Source organism: Eurosta solidaginis, chromosome 4, assembly GCF_040869045.1.
Source record: "Eurosta solidaginis isolate ZX-2024a chromosome 4, ASM4086904v1, whole genome shotgun sequence".
Lineage (NCBI taxonomy): Eukaryota > Metazoa > Arthropoda > Insecta > Diptera > Tephritidae > Eurosta > Eurosta solidaginis.
The window spans coordinates 152209042-152230341 of record NC_090322.1 but is presented as its reverse complement, the minus strand read 5'-3'; the positions used below and the strand labels follow the sequence as shown (position 1 = coordinate 152230341).

The 21300-nt window shown below is 38.6% G+C and overlaps 3 protein-coding genes across 3 annotated transcripts in view; 2 read left to right on the top strand and 1 right to left on the bottom strand.

The window, feature by feature from the left end:
* Positions 1 to 21300, top strand: part of LOC137248252 (vitellogenin-2-like) — a 295451-nt gene that overhangs the window by 169146 nt on the left and 105005 nt on the right. The gene's annotated exons all lie outside the window — the stretch shown is intronic.
* On the top strand, positions 1031 to 1992 carry LOC137248251 (uncharacterized). Its single transcript, XM_067779128.1, has one exon. The coding sequence runs from the start codon at positions 1153 to 1155 to the stop codon at positions 1789 to 1791; it is 639 nt and encodes a 212-aa protein (XP_067635229.1). The 5' UTR covers positions 1031 to 1152; the 3' UTR covers positions 1792 to 1992.
* On the bottom strand, positions 12843 to 13830 carry LOC137248250 (uncharacterized). Its single transcript, XM_067779126.1, has one exon. It carries the CDS (start codon positions 13672 to 13674, stop codon positions 13060 to 13062), a length of 615 nt encoding a protein of 204 aa, XP_067635227.1. The 5' UTR covers positions 13675 to 13830; the 3' UTR covers positions 12843 to 13059.

Genomic DNA, 21300 nt, shown 5'->3' with positions numbered 1-21300 from the left:
TTTCATGGAGTCCAAAAATCAAAAATGCTACACACAAGGCCGCGCTGCTTTGGAGAGCAGCCACGCTTGGTATATGAAAACGTTATTGTGATGCGAGGAAAAGAGAACGTGTTGTAAGTCGTGGAAGAATTTCACATAACAGGAGAGATGAAGAACCTGAAATTCTATTTCTGGCAAAGTAATGAAATATGTATATATCTTTGTTAATAATTATATTTTTGTTTCATAGTGTATTTCTATCAAACGTTTCCAGATTGGTGTGTGGCTGGTCGCGTGTTCTTGCGCTAACGCCAGGTTGAGGGTCAATTGTGAGGTGCGCATGCGCAACCTTTTTCTGAGCAACTGAGTGTTATGGCCAATAGTCGAGGACAATTACAGAGAGGAGGTGCAAAAAATTTCACGGATGTGTCTGAATTGAATGACATCAGAGAAGCTTTAAGAAACTAAATGGAAAAATGCTAATTTCGGCAAAAATTTGTTGGAGGTGGTAAAGCGGTGAACTGAGTATTTACTTAGGAGCAGCGCGTCAAGATCAACAATAGCAACAATAGCAACAATAGCTTAACAAAAAGCCATAAACGCAACAAAAAGCTTTGAATATATAGCGCACTTGTGTTGACTCTGAATTTGTTTACACTCATTCATGGCTATGGATTGGTATGTTGAGCTAGATTGGGGGGGGGGGGGGGGGGCGTGTTTTTGTTGCGGCGCTGCAGTAGCTATTACAGGTAATTTGTGTGAGCGGTATTACCAATTTGCAGCAACAAAAGATAATTCAATAAATAATCGTTGTTGTTGGGGTTAAACTTTGTTGTTGTTGTTGTAGGTTGTTACCATATTCAGAGATTTTTTTGCTGTGTTTATTGCTTTTTGTGGCAAATTGAATGAGAATAGAATTTGCTTATTTCAGATTCAAACATAACGAACGACCGACCGAAACAGCATTAGTGTAATAAAACAGCATCAACAACAACAAGAAAATATCACTTAGCAGTTACAATAAGCGCATATAAATAAATGCGGCTTAAAGTTTTGAAGGAATAGTTTTGGCAGAACCACAAGTGGCAACAGTCTAGTTAGTATCACCAACAAATTTTTTTACTTAGAGGACAGCAGTTCATTTTTCAATTCAAATCACAAATCTTTGCTGAGATGCAGCGGGTTTGTTTAATATTCCTAAGCGTGTGCGCAATCGCAATGGCTGGCTTCCTTGGAGGCGGCGGCAGCAGTGGATGGAGTTCCGGTGGTGGTGGTGGAGGTAGTCGCGGATGGACTTCAGGTGGTGGCGGTAGCAGCGGCTGGCGTCCTTCCAGCGGCTGGTCCAGTGGGGGTAGCAGTTGGCCAGGAAAGTCAAGTAGCAGCGGTTGGTCCAGTGGTGGTGGCGGTTGGCCTGGAAAGTCAAGTGGCAGCGGCTGGTCAAGTGGTGGAAGCAGTAGGGGTTGGAACTTGGGCAGTTTAAGTGGGCTTAGTAGTGGCGGCGGTGGCGGCTGGTCCTATGGCGGCGGTGGTAGTAACCTAGGCTCTGGTTGGGCGCAGGCTTTAAGCGGTTGGAAATCAGGTTTGAGCGGTGGCAGCAGTGGCTGGAAGTCAGGTGGTGGTAGTGGTGGCTGGAAATCAGGAGGTGGTGGTGGTGGCAACGGCTGGTCTTTAGGGGGTGGTAGCGGCAGTAGCAGCGGCGGTGTTTGGAAGCTGAGCAGTGGTGGAAGTAGTGGTGGTGGCTATGGAGGTGGTTGGCCTTCAAGCGGCAGTAGTAGCGGTTGGTCATCAGGCGGTGGTGGGTGGAGTTGGTGATTTGAATGATAAACCATTTGAGACCTTTATTGAATTTAAGAGCTGTGCCGTGCATTTTTATTTTCAAATATCAACGAAATAAATAACTAAATGGCGAGTGAAGATGGTGTGTTGGGATGTGATGAACTAGATATAAAAATAAGCTTGTATAAATATTGACACTCAAATCTTTGTAAATAAAAACGAATCCTTATAAAAATATTTATTGAATATTAAATTTGTGAAGAATTTTTGTGGTATTTAAATACCATAAGGCCCTTTTCAAGCATATTAAGAACAAGTAAGGAAGGTTAAGTTCGGGTGTAACCGAACATTACATACTCAGTTGAGAGCTATGGTGGCAACATAAGGGAAAATAACAATGTAGGACAATGAACCAAGGGTAACCCTGGAATCTGTTTGTATGACATGTGTATCAAATGAAAGGTATTAAAAAGTATTTTAAGAGGGAGTGGGCTATAGTTCTATAGGTGGACGCCATTTAGGGATATCGCCATACAGGTGGATCAGGGTTGACTCTAGAATTTGTTTTTACGGTATGGGTATCAAATGAAAGGTGTTAATGAGTATTTTAAAATGGAGTGATCCTTAGTTCCATAGGTGGACGCCGTTTCGAGATATCGCCATAAAGGTGCACCAGGGGTGACCCTAGAATTTGTTTGTACGATACGGGTATCAAATGGAAGGGATTAATGAACATTTTAAAAGGGAGTGGGCCTTAGTTCTATAGGTGGACGCCTTTTCAAGATATCGCCATAAAGGTGGACCAGGGGTGACTCAAGAATGCGTTTGTACAATATGGGTATCAAACGAAAGGGGTTAATGAGTATTTTAAAAGGACGTGGGGCTTAGTTCTATAGGTGGACGCCTTTTCGAGATATCGCCATAAAGGTGGACCAGGGGTGACTCTAGAATGTATTTGTACAATATGGGTATCAAATGAAAGGTGCTAATTAGTATTTTAAAAGGGCGTGGGGCTTAGTTCTATAGGTGGACGCCTTCTAGAGATATAGTCATAAAGGTGGACCAGGGTTGACTCTAGAATGCGTTTGTACAATATGGGTATCAAACGGCAGGTGTTAATGAGTATTTCAAAAGAGCGTGGGGCTTAGTTCTATAGGTGGTCGCCTTTTCGAGATGTCGGCATAAAGGTGAACCAGGGGTGACTCTAGAATGCGTTTGTACAATATGGGTATCAAACGAAAGGTATTAATGAGTAGTTAAAAGGGAGTGGGCCATAGTTCTATAGGTGGACGCCTTCTCAATATATAGCCATAAAGGTGGACCAGGGGTGACTCTAGAATATGTATTCCTGCCAAGATTTCAAGGGTTTTTTTGTTTCGCCCTGCAGAACTTTTTCATTTCTTTCTACTTGATATGGTAGATGCCACACCCACTTTACAAAGTTTTTTTTCTAAAGCTATATTTTGCGTCATAAACTAATCCAATTACCATATTTCATCCCTTTTTTCGTATTTGGTATAGAATTATGGCATTTTTTTCGTTTTTCGTAATTTTCGATATCGAAAAAGTGGGCGTGGTCATAGTCTGATTTCGGCCATTTTTTATACCAATACAAAGTGAGTTCAGGTAAGTACGTGAACTGAGTTTAATAAAGATATATCGATTTTTGCTCAAGTTATCTTGTTAACGGCCATGCGGAAGGACAGACGGACGACTGTGTATAAAAACTGGGAGTGGCTTCAACCGATTTCGCCCTATTTCACGGAAATAAGTTATCGTCCCAGAATCTAAGCCCCTACCAAATTTCACAAGGATTGGTAAATTTTTGTTCGACTTATGGCATTAAAAGTATCCCAGACAAATTAAATGAAAAATTGAAATTTTCTTTTATTTTTGCACTTTATTGCACCATATATTGAGTTGAATGTTGACATAATTTACTTATATACTGTAAAGATATTAAATTTTTTGTTAAAATTTGACTTTAAAAAAAATTTTTTTTAAAAGTGGGCGTGGTCGTTCTCCGATTTTGCTAATTTTTATTAAGCATACATATAGTAATATGAGTAACTTTCCTGCCAAATTTCATCAAGATACCTCAAAATTTACTCAATTTATCGTGTTAACGGGCGGACGGACGGACGGACGGATGAACATGGCTCAATCAAATTTTTTTTCGATCCTGATGATTTTGATATATAGAAGTCTATATCTATCTCGATTCCTTTATACCTGTACAACCAACCGTTATCCAATAAAAGTTAATATACTCTGTGAGCTCTGCTCAACTGAGTATAAAAATCAAAGGGGCTTTTTCAGAGGAAGAAACATCGAAAACCTAAAGCCAGTGTGGAACTTTAATTGAATTTAACAACCTTAGCGCAACTACCGTTAGGGAATTTAACATCTACTCGCATATCCAAACCGCTATCAAGACCTTGACTGCAGTGCGGTCGAAGGTGATCTGATTTTGCTTGCAATTTCATCGAACTATTTTATGATTAAGATTATCTGGGCCATACTGATATGCCAACTTTCAAGCGGATCTCTTAGCCCATATAGATACAATTGAACAGGATGACCACCTGTGGTCTGCTCCTGCATAGATGGGCCTAGAGTCCGCTCAGCAAGCGTTAGACGGACACCACCTCTAGCAGATATGATTGGATTCACCAAGGCTCATCTATCAATGGGCAGATGACATTTTTGACAGTACACTGACTAACGGGAACCCATGCGATACGTCTCAATATACTGGAAACCCCAACCTGCTGCAACTGTATGGAGGATGATGAGGTGGAATCATCGAGTCACTTTTTGCTTGATTGCCGAGCTTTTGCCAGAATTAGGCGAAAATATTTCGGTTGCGACTCACTTGTTTCTGGGGAAGATTTATCTAAGATTGGGATCGGTCTCATTCGAAATTATATCGTTGCTATGCAACGGCTCTCTTAGTAGATATAGCTTATGTCGCCGTTATTTTACCTTCATGATGTCCAAGTGAGCTTCCCCTACCAGAGTGGCTACCACCTAGCTTAACCTAACTTTAGTAAGTGAAGTGCAGTGTAATATGTCCTAACCAAGGGAAAAAGGAATTTGCTTGGTGAACAAATATTGTGGTCTCTCCTTGAGTTACTACTAGATTTGGTGTGAAGATGATGTTCCGGAGACACAAACACAACCCACTGCCACCAATGATGCCCCAAAATAGAACATTCTGCCAAACGGTGAACCCAAAATCTTGGTCTCTATAAAACAGCACTTGCTTAGTTTTTTGTTTGCCATGCTACTAACTTCGACCAGGCGGTAAAAAGTGCGGACTAGTACACGCACGAATACACAGCGTTCGATAATGCTTTACTTTAGCTCACAACTGCTAAAATAAGCCAAAAATATAGGGAGGGATGTCAAAATACGCGTTTTGGACCCAGGACCACCAAGCCGAAAACGGAAATTAAAAATTGTCTTTCTGTCAAAAGATTCATGGTTCGATTCGAGCTCAAGGCCAGAGCAATAATTTTTTTTCTAATGAAAATTATTGTTATTTTTTAATTTTTCTATAATTGAAAAATTGTATTTTGTTTTCAAATAGGAAGTAGAAAATTTTTCAGACAATCTGCCATAGCTGCGCAGAGAGATTAGGGCGGGTCAAATTGTATGGGGAAAAATGGGGGAAAAAACTTCAGGTGCACATCCAGTTTCTGAATCTATGGGTCATACTGAGTAATATTGTCCATGGAACCATAGGTCTGAAATGAATTTCGGGCCTCCCTAATTTTGTTAGAAAATTTTATATCCCAATCCGAATCCGAATTGGATATTTATTTTCATGTATTTTATTTGTGAGAGCCGCTATTCGGATTAGGATATACAAATTTCTAACAAAATTAGGGAGGCTCGAAATTCATTTCAGACCTATGGTGCCATGGAAAATATTACTCAATATGACCCATAAATTCAGAAACTGGATGTACCTTTTTGCAATTACTGCCATTTTCTGATGACAATGATATCATCGGCCTAAACACCCGCGCTGTTAGTTCTGCTTACTCCAAACTGGAAAAAGAAGCGGTAAAGATGGGTTTGATGGTGAATGAGGACAAAACGCAGTACCTGCTGTCATCCAGCAAAGAGTCGCGAATACGCGCCTTGGCAACCACGCTACTGTTGGCAGCCATAATTTCGAAATAGTAAAAGACTTCGTTTATTTGGGAACCAGCATCAGCACTAGCAACAACAACAGCACTGAAATCCAGCGAAGAATCAATCTTGTCAATAAGTGCTACTTTGGACTAGGTAGGCAATTGAAAAGTAAAGTCCTCTCTCGGCGAACGAAAATCATACTCTACAAGTCACTTATCGTACACGTCCTGCTATATGGGGCAGAAGCATGGACCATGACAACAGCAGATGAAGCAGTTTTGGGAGTGTTCGAGAGAAAAGTTCTTCGAAAGATTTATGAACCTCTACGCGTTGGCGATGGCGAGTACCGAAGAAGATTTAATGATGAGCTGTACGAGCTATACGCAGACATCAACATAGTCCAGCGAATTAAAACGCAGCGGCTGCGCTGGCTAGGCCATGTTATTCGAATGAAAGATGATGCTCCGGCCAAGAAAGTGTTTCTATCGGAACCCGCCTATGGAAGCAGGGATAGAGGACGGCCCCCACTCCGTTGGAAGGACCAGGTGGAAAACTATTTAAAATCCCTTGGTGTGACCAATTGGCACCGGTTGGTGGAGCGAAGGAGCGACTGGCGCGCCTTGTTGGACGGCCATAACCGGTTAAACGGTTAAGCGCCAATTAAGTAAGTAAGTAAGAATTTGCCTTTTCAACAATAAATTTGATCCACCCTAATATGTATCCTGCCACTTCACTCTGTTGTGGATAATAAGCATGACTCCACTTAACTGCCTTCTTCCCAAGGACCTTCAAACCCAAGGATTTTTTCAAGAGGCTGGTTTTCCACGCGAATTTATGTGTCCACGTATGTTGGTAAGCAGGATAATGCAGCATACATCAAGCTCGGCATTCACATCGTTATGCATTTAAAAAAAGGGGGCAAAAGAACTGACAAATAAAATTTTAAGTTTTTATTTATCAAAAGCTCGACAATTTTGTGCAAACGTTTGAAGAGTTGAGCAATTAGCGAGATTCTAGCGAGAATCAAGATATTCGAAATACTCGACATCCGGATATCTATAGGTCTAGTCGCTATTTGTACAGTGCAGGCTTTTCAGAGTTCTTAACCACCTCAATGTATTAGCGATCACAATACAATTTTCAGTCAATTTTTCGATACTTTGGATCATATGACCTACGATTGTTTCAAGAGTGTAATCTTTCCCAAATATGCTACGCAGTCTATATCTAAAGCTTAAGAACGTCAACGATTGCATTGTCTCTGCAGTGGTCGCATATGTATGTCGATCAAATGGTGTCAAGATTCATACGATGGTAATAGTTCCGATAGTTTCAACATCTGTATATAACAAATATCCGTACTCGTTCAAGCCGAATCTGGAAGCGCTTTCTTATAACAGCGGCATACTCAAATCTCAACTTGACAAAAGTGTTATAAAGTGAGTTGAAAGTGTACGGGCTGTGAATGAAGCAACCACTGTTGGTACAGGCAAATCTTAAGCATTTTAACAGTTTTCGACCTTAACTAAAGATCATCCGGCTGCAACAAAACATTTCGCGGTAACACTCTGTCGAAAGCCTTCGAAAAGTCTTCATAAATTGTATCAGCTTTAAATCTATTTTCAAAAGCGGAAATAGGTTATTCGCTTGAAAAAAGCTTAATTATTTACGGTTAAACGATATGTAACAAAACCATGCTGACCAACAGAAATAAAGCTTTTAACGGCTAAATACAACACTGAGAGGCCAGTCAGAGGAGTCAGTCATGTTTGAGTTAAGCTTCATAATGTCAAGCTTTTATGTGACTCGAAATATTTCATGATACAATTAATATGTGTATACGAATTACGTACATCTTCTGTCCTTGCGAGACAGATGTGAACAGCACTTTCTTATAAGAGCGAACTTCATAGTACACCTTAACCCTATAACCCTACATCGACCCGTAATAGCGCAGAACTGGTTCAGAACTATCGCATTTTGAGACGGTACTAATTCGTTTTATGTGTCCTTGCAGTGCTTTCAACTGACAATTACTCCATTTGCAGACTTTTGAAATGCATTGTCAATAGTTTCAGTAGAAGGTGGTTCTGAATTATGCCTTTGATTAATTTGGTTAAACGCATATACCTCATACTAAAGCGCCGTTGGTACAAGTGTGGATAACAACTGTTCCGCTCTGCATCTGATTAACACCAGTTCGCAGGTATTCATTAAACCTGTGGTACGAAGCTGCCGCTTTGAGAGACTGTCTGTAATATTTATGCAGAGAGCCATTACTTAGAAAATAAAAAAAAACAAGTCGGGATATACCTTCGAAGAGAGTTTAGGTCGAGCTTCTTTTCCAATTTGCATCGTGCTCATTTTTAAATGTTCCTAAAAATTGGAAGACAAGACCAATACCGACTCTGAACGGAATCTGCAAGGCTGATGAGTTCTCATTGAGAAGGTTTTCATAACAGGTCTCAGCGGGGTAAGAAACCAAGAAAATACCAGCAGTGATCCATAAAATAGAAGGCTCGGAGCCAAAAAAAATAGTTCTCGTGCCAGTCGAACTTTGTATTAGAAGATGTTAGTATAGCGGCAGATCTGGTTAAGAACTCTCCACATCCACATTCCTCCTCTTAACTATCGTGGATTTTTTTGCAGTTAAAACAACAACAAACACTTTCGATAATGTTAAGTGTCACGAAACAGCATCAGTGAAATTCGATATGAAATATCTCTGAAACCAAATGAACTAGAGGTTTAAGCTCACAGCTGGGTATATAATGTTGGGTTATATATGAAGTAAGACTGCCTGACTTGTTCCTTCAATATTCATTGTTTAATATTCGGTGTATGGGATTTGAACTTGGCTTCACTGATAAAGCGAATATTAACACAAAAGCAACGATGTGCAATGTCATTGAATTAAAAACAAGATCTATTTATAAAGTTTTGTCAGAAATAAGAACATATTTTACAAAACATTTTATGAAAATTTGAAACAAACACCAGCTTGCAGCTTCTATTTTTCTATATATATTTTTTTTTAATTGAAAAAGAACTGGCAGAAAAATTGGGCATACAGTCAATTCATCTTATATTCATGAACCTTACATCACTACACCGTTTGACTTTGAGATGGTATATTAAGTTTGTCACGAATCTCCAAATTGTAAGTCCTTAAAGGAGACGAGATGGACCCACCAATAGTTATACTGAAATCTTTGGGATAACGAGCTGAGTTGATTAAGCCATGCCCGTCTGTATGCTTCATCGCAAAGTAGTCCCTCAATTTTTGAGATATCTTAATAACATAGATAGCGGATATATTTAGGTATCCGAACCGTCCGCAGCGGACCACTATAGCATAAAAAAAATAAATGTAAGAAGCGATAACCTCCGAAGAGATCTAAGGCCGAGCTTCTCTTCCAATTTGCGTCGTGCTCCTCTTGATTTTCCCTACAAATTGGCCGGACGGGACCTACATGTTTTATGCCGACTCCGAACGGCATCTGCAAAGCAGATGAGTTTTCACTGAGAGCTTTTCATGGCAGAAATACACCCGGAGTGCTTGCCAAACACTGCCGAGGGGCGACCCCGCTTAGAAAAATTTTCTTCTAATTGAAAAATCTTATTTCTAAAATTTTGATGTTGCTTTGCCCGGGAGTTGAACCCAGGGCATACGGTGTGATAAGCGGAGCACGCTACCCATCACACCACGGTGGCCGCACCACTATAGCATATATCCCCCATATTTCATATCTTCCATATGACATTTTTTTGCCGTCGTATCAAAAGTCGTAGAGATAGGTCCTACACATGTATATATCCATTACAACCTATTATTCAGATAAGCCTTTCGCAATTTCTGTCTCATTTCAAGAGCTGGAACACTATATGTTTAACATTTATTGTTGTCTAAAAAATCGCAAAGATCGGTCGTATATATAGCACATATCCCATAGAATGTAATGTTCAGATGAAAGATTCATGGTCATAGCTATCTCACGCAGACAACAAGAAACGCGAAACTTGCTGTAAGGCTTACCGATCTGCTCCTTTTTTGATACTGCATATACCCGCAGCCCAGTCCGCACTGTAAATTTTTTTTTTCCTTGGGACCTATCTTTGACATTTCTAGTAAGTAAATTACAAAAACAGATATCACTCCTTTAGGAGTTGTATCGGTTGTATCGTCGAGCAGAACTGTCGGATCTTGCGTGTTTTGTGTTTGGAGCCGCATTAGCTTAGTTTTCTTAATGTTTATATTCAGTGCACTGTAAAAATGCAACATAAAATTATTGCGATATACCACGATTTGTTCTTGAAAACATTACCGAGACCGTCCTGAAAAAAATCTTTTAAAAGTCCCAACAAGTTGCGAAATATTCGCAGTCTCGGCGGTAAGCATACAATGATAAACAGAAAGAAGGATGTACTGGATTCCTTAAAGAGGTAGGGTCTAATACTACCCTGAAATAACTATTTTCCAAATGATTTTGAAATAGTACCGAAAATAACGAACAAGTCCGGCAATAGTTAAAAAATATTCCGTAGCTGTCTTTATGATATGTTTCCCGAAACAGTCCTGAAATACTTTCGAATTCAAACTTGAAACCATATATGTAAAACTCCTATTTTGCTAACAATATCAAAAAAAGACAGCCTACAAAGCCTCCAAAAAAGGCAGCCTACAAACTTTTTGTTATTATGGCGGCTAAAGTGTGACAAGAAAAATTAAAATTTAGGTGCTTTCGGTTATTGAATACAAAAACAAAAACATTTAAGCAGCAATATATCGCCACTTTGATGCTATAATAGCAATATTGAAACTATATGGTGATAGTACCGAAAGAGCATCGGTGTATTATTACAAAAACAGCCAAGAAACTGATCCGAAACAGCCCCGAAAAAATCTCGAACACTGTCTCTGTTGGGTCCCGAAATAGTCTAGAAAATCTTTAAAAAAAAGCACCGAAAATATTTGTAAAATAGTCCCGAATTATCTGTAAATAATCATTCCCAAAACGGCCCTGAAATAATCACGAAAACAATCCCGAAAATATACTCAAATAGTTCCAAAACTCATAGTCATGAAATGGGCTACTTTTCCGGAACAGTCCCGAGACAATCTATATACCGTCACGAAATAGTCGTAGAAAATTTTAAAATAGTCCCGAAAAGGTTCCTAAAATAACCCTAAAGTAACCTATAAATAGTTCTGAAATAATTCCGAGCACAATCCCTAAATAATCCTGAATTAATCTAAAAATAGTTCTTCCGTACACCATCCCGAACTTCTATCATTAAAAAGAGAGGACTGTAGACTCATGACGGGTATTCTGACTGGACACTGCCTTCTGGCGTCACATGTCCTTAAATTAGGCTTAGTCAGTGATAGCAGATGTAGGAAGTGCAGGTTGTAGAATTTTTATAAAAATATCGAAAACATTGAAGGTCCAAGCAAAACTTAGTTAAAACTGGAAAAATCTGAGTGATGATGACTTTTGTAGATGAGTGTAGATATGTATGTACCTATACACTTACATCAGGTTTATTGAAATTTTTGTTTTTATTTTATATCTGCTTTTATGCGTATTTCATATTTTAAAATTAAGAATACGCTACCACTACACAACGGCGCCGCCAGAGTCTTGAACCAGCAAAAGCAATAAGTTAAGCTTAAATTCCAGTTAAATAATTATAAGATGAAAATAACAAGTGTTCACTTTGTTTTGGGAAAACCCTCATTTTTATACTCAGTTGAGCAGAGCTCACAGAGTATATTAAGTTTGATTGGATAACGGTTGGTTGTACAGGTATAAAGGAATCGAGATAGATATAGACTTCCATATATAAAAATCATCAGGATCGAAAAAAAATTTAATTGAGCCATGTCCGTCCGTCCGTCCGTTCGTTAACGCGATAACTTGAGTAAATGTTGAGGTATCTTGATGAAATTTGGTATGCAGGTTCCTGAGCACGCATCTCAGATCGCTATTTAAAATGAACGATATCGGACTATAACCACGCCCACTTTTTCGATATCGAAAATTTCGAAAAACCGAAAAAGTGCAATAATTCATTACCAAAGACAGATAAAGCGATGAAGTTTGGTAGGTGAGTTGAACTTATGACGCAGAATAGAAAATTAGTAAAATTTTGGACAATGGGCGTGGCACCGCCCACTTTTAAAAGAAGGTAATTTAAAACTTTTGCAAGCTGTAATTTGGCAGTCGTTGAAGATATCATAATGAAATTTGGCAGGAACGTTACCCCTATTACTATATGTACGCTTAATAAAAATTAGCAAAATCGGAGAAGGACGCCCACTTTTAAAAAAAATTGTAGAATTATGTATAGTATAAGTCAGAGCGTGCCACAATTCACAAAATAATGGAGATTTCCTGGCATGAATGTATTACTGCTGCCAAATAGTAACACATTAACGCGATGTAGGGACTGAAATTAGCGAAGGCCTATATAAATAATTTTTTTGTGACATTTTAAAAATATTGGTCCTTCTTTTGTTTTTTCAAAAAAAATTTTTCCAGAAACAGCGAAACAAATGGAAATGAATATATATGTATATATAAAATATTTCAACCGAAGTATTAAAAATTGCAGATCTTGGGAGGGGGGGGGGTTTGATTAGGACGATCTTATAGATTATACATACATAAAAGCTAAAAATTATAAAATTTTATATGTAATTAAACCACAATTTTATAATTTTCATAAGTTCCATATCAGAGCGGGGGAGGCGGCAATTCCCCCTCCCCCCTCCCCCCACCATCTTCCACTGTCCTTGCAGCCGATTATTCGGATATTTCATGATATTGGCATGAAATTATTGCTCAATCCCATTCATGAAAGGTATATAATTTTGCTTACAGACGAAGACACTCCCGCCCTTACTTGTTTTCTTTAATACTCCATTTTACAAGTATTCACGATTTTGTTAAATTTATTCATTTTTGATTTATTAAAAACATGCAAAATTGAGTATAAAATCATAAAGGCCAGTATTTTACAAAACACATTTTTTCTAATTTATTATCTTTTTTAAAGTCATTCTCACGATAGGACATGATAACTCAGGTAATAAATTGTGTAGCATTTGTTAAATAAGCAAATCCAGTCGACTTTCCACTTATGTGCGATAGAAAGAATTTACCATCCTTTACCGCCACCACCATATCCACCACTACCTCCTCCGTAGCCAGCTTTGCCGCCACCACCGTAACCACCACTACCACCGCTTTTGCCACCATAGCCACCACTGCTGCTTCCATACCCACCACTACTGCCACCATAACCGCCACCACCACCGCTTTTTCCACCATATCCACCACTGCTGCTTCCATACCCACCACTGCTGCCACCAAAACTGCCACCACCATCGCCTTTGCCACCGTATCCACCACTGCTGCCTCCAAACCCTCCACTGCTTCCTCCATATCCACCACTGCTGCCACCATAACCAGCACTGCCACCTCCCTTTCCTCCGCTGCTACCACCACCATATCCACTACTACCACCTCCATATCCACTGCTACCGCCACCACCTTTACCGCCAAAGCTACCGAAACCTCCACTACCACCACCATATCCGCCGCCACCACCTCCTTTTCCACCAAAACCTCCGCCACTACCATAACCACCACCACCACGGCCTTTAGAACCGACACCACCTCCTTGCCAGCCTCCTCCTCCACCGCCGCCCAGTTTGCCACCAAGCGCCAAAGCTATTAAACTCAGCAGCGTTACAATAACAAAAACACGCATCTTTATAGCGTCTTTAATGGATGTTCCTCGAGGATTTCTGATGTTCACTTTGAACGGTTCTGGGTTGTTAATTTGCGGACTGACGGATTTTGGTGCTTTAACTTTGTCTATTGTCTAACACTGGTGGTTGACTGACTCCACTGATGCCTCTATCAATTTCAACATGTCTTTATATACACGAAATCTCGATTTGCTGTTTACAATTGGCGTTGTTGCAAGTTTTGTTTCCCTTTTTGGTGAGTACTTTATTTTTTTAAGTAGACACGAATTTCTAATGTTTTATTTATTTTTTTTTTTAGTTTATTTATAACAAAGAAATAATTATTATTTTTGCAATTTTTTTCGTTGCGTCGGCAATTAGAGACGCGCTCATCTCAAGCATAAATTAACAAAATCAGTTTGATGGCAATGCATAAAAAAACTTACAACAAAAACATTCATCGCGTTTTACTTGCTTAATTGCATGAAAAATGCACATTTCAGTTTAAATTTGTAACGTCATGACATTGGCGGCGGAGTGGTGAGATGCAATCGTTTGTGGCAGCAAATGCGGAAAGCACAATTACATGTGAAATAAGTACTTAGAAGTGGAGAGCACTTGCTCACCTACGTGCGAAAAGATATTTCTTTATGAGTATATTTGTATATTTGCAACGCAGAGAAATCTACAAACACGAATTCTAATTTTAAGTATTATTATGCTTCTCCTTTTCAATATCCAGTCAACCGTTTGTACGAGCTTTTTCGAATCCAAAAATGCCCATATTATTTCTCCAAAAAGAAACTCCGTATGACTTTATAACTTTTGATCGTGGAGATTTAAAATAAAAATGTATCTGGCACGATTTACCGTCGAGGAGATTCAGGCTGGGCTTCTCTTCCAATTTGTGTCGTGCTACTTTTTAATTTTTACGAAAATTTGTAGGTCCCACATGTAGTAGGCCGACTTCAAACGGAAGCTGCAAAGCAGATGAATATTCAATGAGAAGCTTTTCACGGTAGAATTACGCTCGGAGTGTTATCCAAACCACTCCCGATGGGCGACTCCTCTTAGAAAAACTATTTTTCTAATTGTAAAACATATATCTAAATTTTAGATGTTGCTTTGCCTGGGAGTTGAACGCTGAATCTTCGCTGTGGTAGACAGAGCACGCTTTTCTAGGATTTCTAGCCATCGGACCTTCGGCACCGATTCTATAACTTATCGAAACAGCTGTAGTCTGGGTCATACATTTTTTATACCCGTCTGTACCTGTACACAGGGTATAATAACTTTGATTGGATAACGGTTGGTTGTACTGGTATAAAGGAATCGAAATAAATATATAAATTGTAAGTATCGAAAAAAAATTTGACTACACCATGTCCGCCGCTAACACAATAACTTGAGCAAATAGTGAAATATCTGCACCAAATACGGTATACGGATTTAACTGGAACCAGAATAGGTTGGTATTGGAAATAAGCGAAATCGGACGACAAACACGCCCACTTTTTCGGTATCGAAAATTAGAAAAATGAAATAATTCAAAAACGAAAACTGCTAAGATAATGAAATTGGATGGGTAGATTGGTTTTATGACGCAAAACATAGGTAAAAAAAAAACTTGGAATATGGGCGTGGTACCACCCATATTTAGGAAGAGAAAATTTGGAAGTTTAACAAGCCATGAATCAAAAGCCGTTCAAGAGATAACGTTCAAATTTGGCAGAGATACTATTCGTGCCAAATTATATAGACTGAATGAAGATAATCAAAATCGGTTAAAGACCACGCCGACCTTTCCTAACCTTTTTTTGAATATTTCAAGTTGAAATAGCATGATGATCACCGTATTTTGTTGTCTACAATGATATTTAAGGGCGGGACTTATGTGTCCCATTAGGGTTTTATAATGGGACATATATGTCCCATACGTATTTATTACGCATTTATGCGTAACATTTTTTAAACAATAAAAGTATTATTTATTCAGTTTTTTATTTAATTTAGTAAAATACTTCATTTTGTTCATAAGTTCATACATAGCATTTCAAAATTATATGCAAAGAGCACAAAATAATTTATGAATGAGCAGAAGTGAAACAGTTTTTACAAAAAGCCAAATTACAAGTTTTGCAAATAGTTTTCGTACTTTTCTCAAAATTCCTCTGGGCGCATGAGGCACATCGACGTCTCGTAGTTCCTTGGGTCGGCAAATGTTCGCCAACGTTTTTCATATTCCTCAAGCTGTTTGATCGGCCTCCCTGCCGACGAGATCTTTGTTGGCGGTGGTCTCTCTACCTTTTGCAACAAAGGACTCAGCAAGTTGTACTATAAAGTCTAGAAAAGGAATTTTTTTTCGATGCACCTCCGAGTGAATAACACACGCTTTCTCAGCACCCATCATTACAACGCGACCACCACTTGGCTGACCTGCGATCAATATAAATACCATTTCAAAAACGCATCCAATCACTATATCAACTTCACCAGCATCTGTACCAGCTATTCTTTGCCGCTTAGCATTTGATTTACGCATTATATCTATCCTTTCGTTTGTGCACTGTGCAATATATTGTGACAAACTTTTTGGAAAGATTTTACGATATATATTAGACGGTGTTGCAAGGAATGAGATGCTCTCTGCGATTTTCCAATAACGGCTATTGGTGCCCAATTTTCTGGGTAGGAAAGAGTCACTAGGAGAGCTCCAAATAATAACTTCGGGACTAGTGACATTAGGTACAACTGCTGTCTCATGTTGATCACTCCGGTTAACATCCTCATCCGAGTAGCCTTGTTCTGAGTCACTTGAGTAAACTTCAGTGTCACTGTTACCTTCTGAGGGATCGTAATGGCTATCGCTTCCACTAATAAAATCAGTACCTGAAAGATCTCTCGTTCTGTTCGTCTTCCATGATATCTGCGATTTCATTTTCACTTAGTTTTGTTGACATTCACAGTTCCTATAATAAATTAACATTAAATATATATAGGTTCGAAAACTATCTACTGGGACATTAATGTCCCACCAAAAAATACTGCAGGGACATAAACGTCCGAAAGTAAATAAAAATCCAAAATCTTTGAAAATAAACAACATAAATATATATTTTGTAACTTACCGTATTAAAATGCAGGTTCCGATTTAAAAACAGTAACGAATTAACGATTTTGAACAATTATTTTAAGCACAAGAACACAATTAGCACGAGTTTCTTTGAGAACTATCGACAAATTAATGAGAAGAAAAACGCCTAATAACGGGCATGTTTATAAGGGTAAAATATAATTTATCGCATTAGCTAATGTTTGGGATTTTTTTGCGCCACTTTAAATAACTTATAAGAGATTTAGGAACTTACAAGCTTTTCGTGGGACAAAAGGGCTCAAGGTCTAACCTTAACAAAATTTGCAATAACTCTATGGTATTTAACTACATTTGACTAATTTTCTACCTCAGTAATGGTATGGTTGAGCTGAAAACAAAACATAGACAAATTTTGAAAATGGGCGTGATCCGCCCCTTTTTTTTACTCTTTCCAAAATACCTCAATATAAGTCGAACAAAAATTTCCCATAATAATTTTTTTCATAGCTACACCTGTGAAACTACATTTTTACCCGCTCAAGTTCATTAGTGGTAACTGTAGGGATTTTGTTAAAATATATTTACTTGTTTAAATAATACTTTGTATTTTTATTTTGTTTAGATTTAAGAATGCTTTTGTTCATTTGCTTTAAAAAGGAAATTTTTGATTAAGGGATTCGGTTTTCAATTTTTTATCAATGTAGTCAAAGATATTTTATATATTAACAAACAAACATTTTAAAAACTATCTGAGGCTACATCATGGCGATCCTGCCTGAATGAACAAAAGAAAACAATTTTAAGAAACGAAAAAAGCGATGTCCGCAATTTCTTTAAAACGTTCATTAAATAGTTAAAAAAGTGTAACAAGTGACATAAAACATTCTTTTTCATATACATATTTCGTCAAATTTCGTTAATTTTTCTAACGAAAACGCATTCAAAATGCATGTGGAAGCAGTTGAAAAATTGTGCTAATGGAGAAGAAAAATGCGGTCTAATGGCTAAACCAGCGGAAATAGTTTTTGGCCAGAATTTACGTTTACCGGGGGAACTTGTTGTTCCATCAGCTGAGAATAATTCATCAACTGAAATTTTGAGTAGTTTACGTGAACATTTTCGGAATATTAAAACTAATTTAAATCATCATAAAAATGTTGATACCGGAATTTACGTCCCTAAAGATCTACAAACGTGTATATTTGTTTTTGTTCGCGTTTTAAATAAACATTCGTTGCAACAACCATATGAAGGACCTTTCAGAGTTGTTGAAAAGGATAAGAAATATTTTAAACTTGAAATTAATGATAAAATTAAAACAATTTCTATAAATAGGTTAAAACCATTGATTATTGAAACACACACACAAAATACCACTAATAATACACAGAAAAAGAGAGTAAAAGTTAATTTGTTTGATGTTAATTTTTCGTGAAGGGGGAGTACTGTAGAGTTCTTATGTTCAATTCGTTTATTCTTTATACTAAGTTATATTTATTCTACTTTAATATTTATTACTTTAAAATTTTGTTATTGTAAATGTAAAAAAATTATTTAATTTTCAGTTTTGATTTTTCTGTTTTTCAAAAATTTTCTGGTTTGAGGTTGATTCAATTTTTCATGTTGGAAATCATACGTTCTAGTTTTTGTAATAAAATATATTAAATAAAACCAACACCTATCTTACTTAACTGGATAACTATAGTAACCTCTGCATACTTCTTAGAGATTTCCCACTGAGCTAAAAACCTTGAAACTTCAATAAATATTTCGGAGCAAAGAAGTGATTCGCACGATAGTTGAAGGCTTGCGATCGAATTTATGTAGCTTTCCTCTAAGCTAGGGACTTCAAATTTCAAACAGAGTTCAAAAGCTAGTATATAGTAGTGAAATACGTATTTCAAAAAAATCCTTAGGGGTCGCAGGGATCGATTATTCAGCAGCTTGCTAGTGGGTTGGGATTTGAAATTTCGTCCCAAAGCCGTCGATTTTACAATGTGTATGGAAGGGTTGAGCATGGATCTCGATATTTAAGAAGTTGGAAATAAAATCGGAATATTGCGAGGCGTTTTCAGCCGCCTAGGAAACTGGGCTCATATGCTAATAGTAATGCAACACTTTGTGCTACATATTCCGCTAAGTAGCGCACAAATGGATTTCGGAGGGTTTGAAGACTGTGGCGGATTCCTGCAGAAACGGACGTACAAAGTGTTTCTACATTGATTAATAACAAACCCCACCAAATCTGTAGCGACGGCATGCACTTATATCCGAATTTGTGTTCCAAGGATTTGAAATGGCGTCTTCGATCCATTAAAACTTAAACGAGGCTTCAAATATGGTCACTGCCACTCGTACGATTTATTAACCAGATCGAAATCGCAATGAAATAATCCATTATAAGAAATATAATTTGAAAGGGTATACTGATGAAGTTAATCTCAAAGGCCCTAAAAAATGCAACGCCAATTCTACGCTGGATATGGAGGCCGTAAATTATGTCACGCTGCGAATGAGCGCAAGGCGAAGAACTCGATGCTGTAAAAACAAAAATCACGATTGTTTTTGTCTTACTTTGTAACAGCGAAAACATTTTGTTGACGTTTCGGTTGTACTGGTACCATGTTGTCGATTGCTGGTTCTGCATCATCCATCTTTGAGAAAATCTGTTTGCGTGGGCTATTGATTCGTTCAAGCTCTACAAGTCTCCTGGCTTGGATGGCATTATTCCTGCTCAACTTAAAATATTTTGCCGAGTGTAGATAATTTGTAGCTTACCTGGCCACCTGTAGTTCGCTCTTTTGTAGATGTGTTGAACTAATCTTATAGATATAGTACTAGCCTGGCGTGTGCTAACAGGTAAATAGCATGTTACCTTCTGAAGTTATTGGGCTTACCAGCGATCATCTTACAATGAATATAGGCATCTCATTGGATTACTGTCCAATCGGAGTCCATATAGCGACACATGAAACCACTGAGTTATTACAAGCGTGACTGTTAGCTTTCACCAGATCTTGGCGGTGTCGTTTCAGTTTAATCCCCGGAGGATTATTCAGGACGTAACGGCTTTTTTCGGAAATTTATCGATTCTCTGAGTAGCTAAAGCTTACGTCGCCTTCGTATTTAGTGGCATTACAACGGAATTTCATGTTGACCAAGTGAGTTTCCCATGCCAGGATGGTTACCAGTCAGTCTAATCTAACGCAATGCTCGGAAGCGTGGACGGTATTGGGAGAATAAGGGATGGCTCTTAGAGTATTTTGAGAGAAAACTTCCCCGAAAGAGTTATGGACCTTCCCTTGATGCCAATAGCGTGTATGGTGCAACAAATATAGTCCTAATCGCTTTTCTGATCAGATCATATTATTATAAATAATAATAATAATATTAATAGTAGAATTATTACGCGAATGGATGCGAACGTTTTGGTCAGGAAAGTATACTGGCGTAATATTCTATGCAATCGCCAAAACCGTCTTGGCGTTTAAACGTCGATAAGTGAGATTGAATTTAGTGTGCACTCCTTTCGATACGCAAACAAGTTGATTAAAATGTTTGAGTTTGGGCTCAGTTTCTCACTCATAAATATTCATAGTTTTCAATGTCAACACATCACTAAAACTTCTTGAGCCAGCAACTTTTACTGTCAAACATTACTAAACAGATAAATGTATGATGTTCTGCACTATAAATGGAAATATTGGATTATTAATGTGAGAGTTTTTATACCCAGCTGTACTTGTACTTTGATTAGATAACGGTTGGTTGTAAAGGTATAAAGGAGTGGAGATAAATATAGACTTCCATATATCAAAATCATTAGTATCGAAAAAAAATTTGATTGAGCCATGTCCGTCCGTCTGTCCGTCCGTCTGCCCGTTAACACGATAACTTGAGTAAATATTGAGATATCTTCACCAAATTTGGTACACGAGATTATCAGAATCGCTTCCCAAGGCAGTCGGTTCTATGTACCGGAGCGACTCGGGATTTTTCCCGACCTTGCAGCAGGACTGCTACATATTCTCTTAGTCCGGGAAGGTATCGAACCCAATCCGGGTCCGTCTCCTGACCCCGGTCGCGAGAAATGGTTTTGCTGCATTTGCCAGAAAAGAATCTTTTTAGGACGGTCATACTCTGTTCAGTGTGTCTCGTGCAAGGAATGGTTGCATCGGACAGGTTGTTCTGGGCTTGATCCCAAAACCCGACGTCCACGTAACTTTTATAAATCTTTTGTGGCTCCTTGCTGCTCACGCCCAAGGGCGTCCTGTAGTCTACGCCTAAGCGCCCCCCACTACCTTCCAGCAGCCTCGCTGCTCAGCAAGCCACAACAAGTACCCGCTGCTGCTCGCGCCCCACGGCGCCAACAACTCAAACAGCTGTAACCACTCATAACTACTACCTTCGTAGTAGAGCTGGTAGCAATGCTGAGCATCAGCCCCTGCCCCCGTCTTCTTCTCCCCCCCCCCCCCCCCCCCCCCCCCCCTCTTTTCTGGCAGCAATCATGCAGGTCAGGGAAACAGACTCTTAATCCCTACCTCCGTTTGCA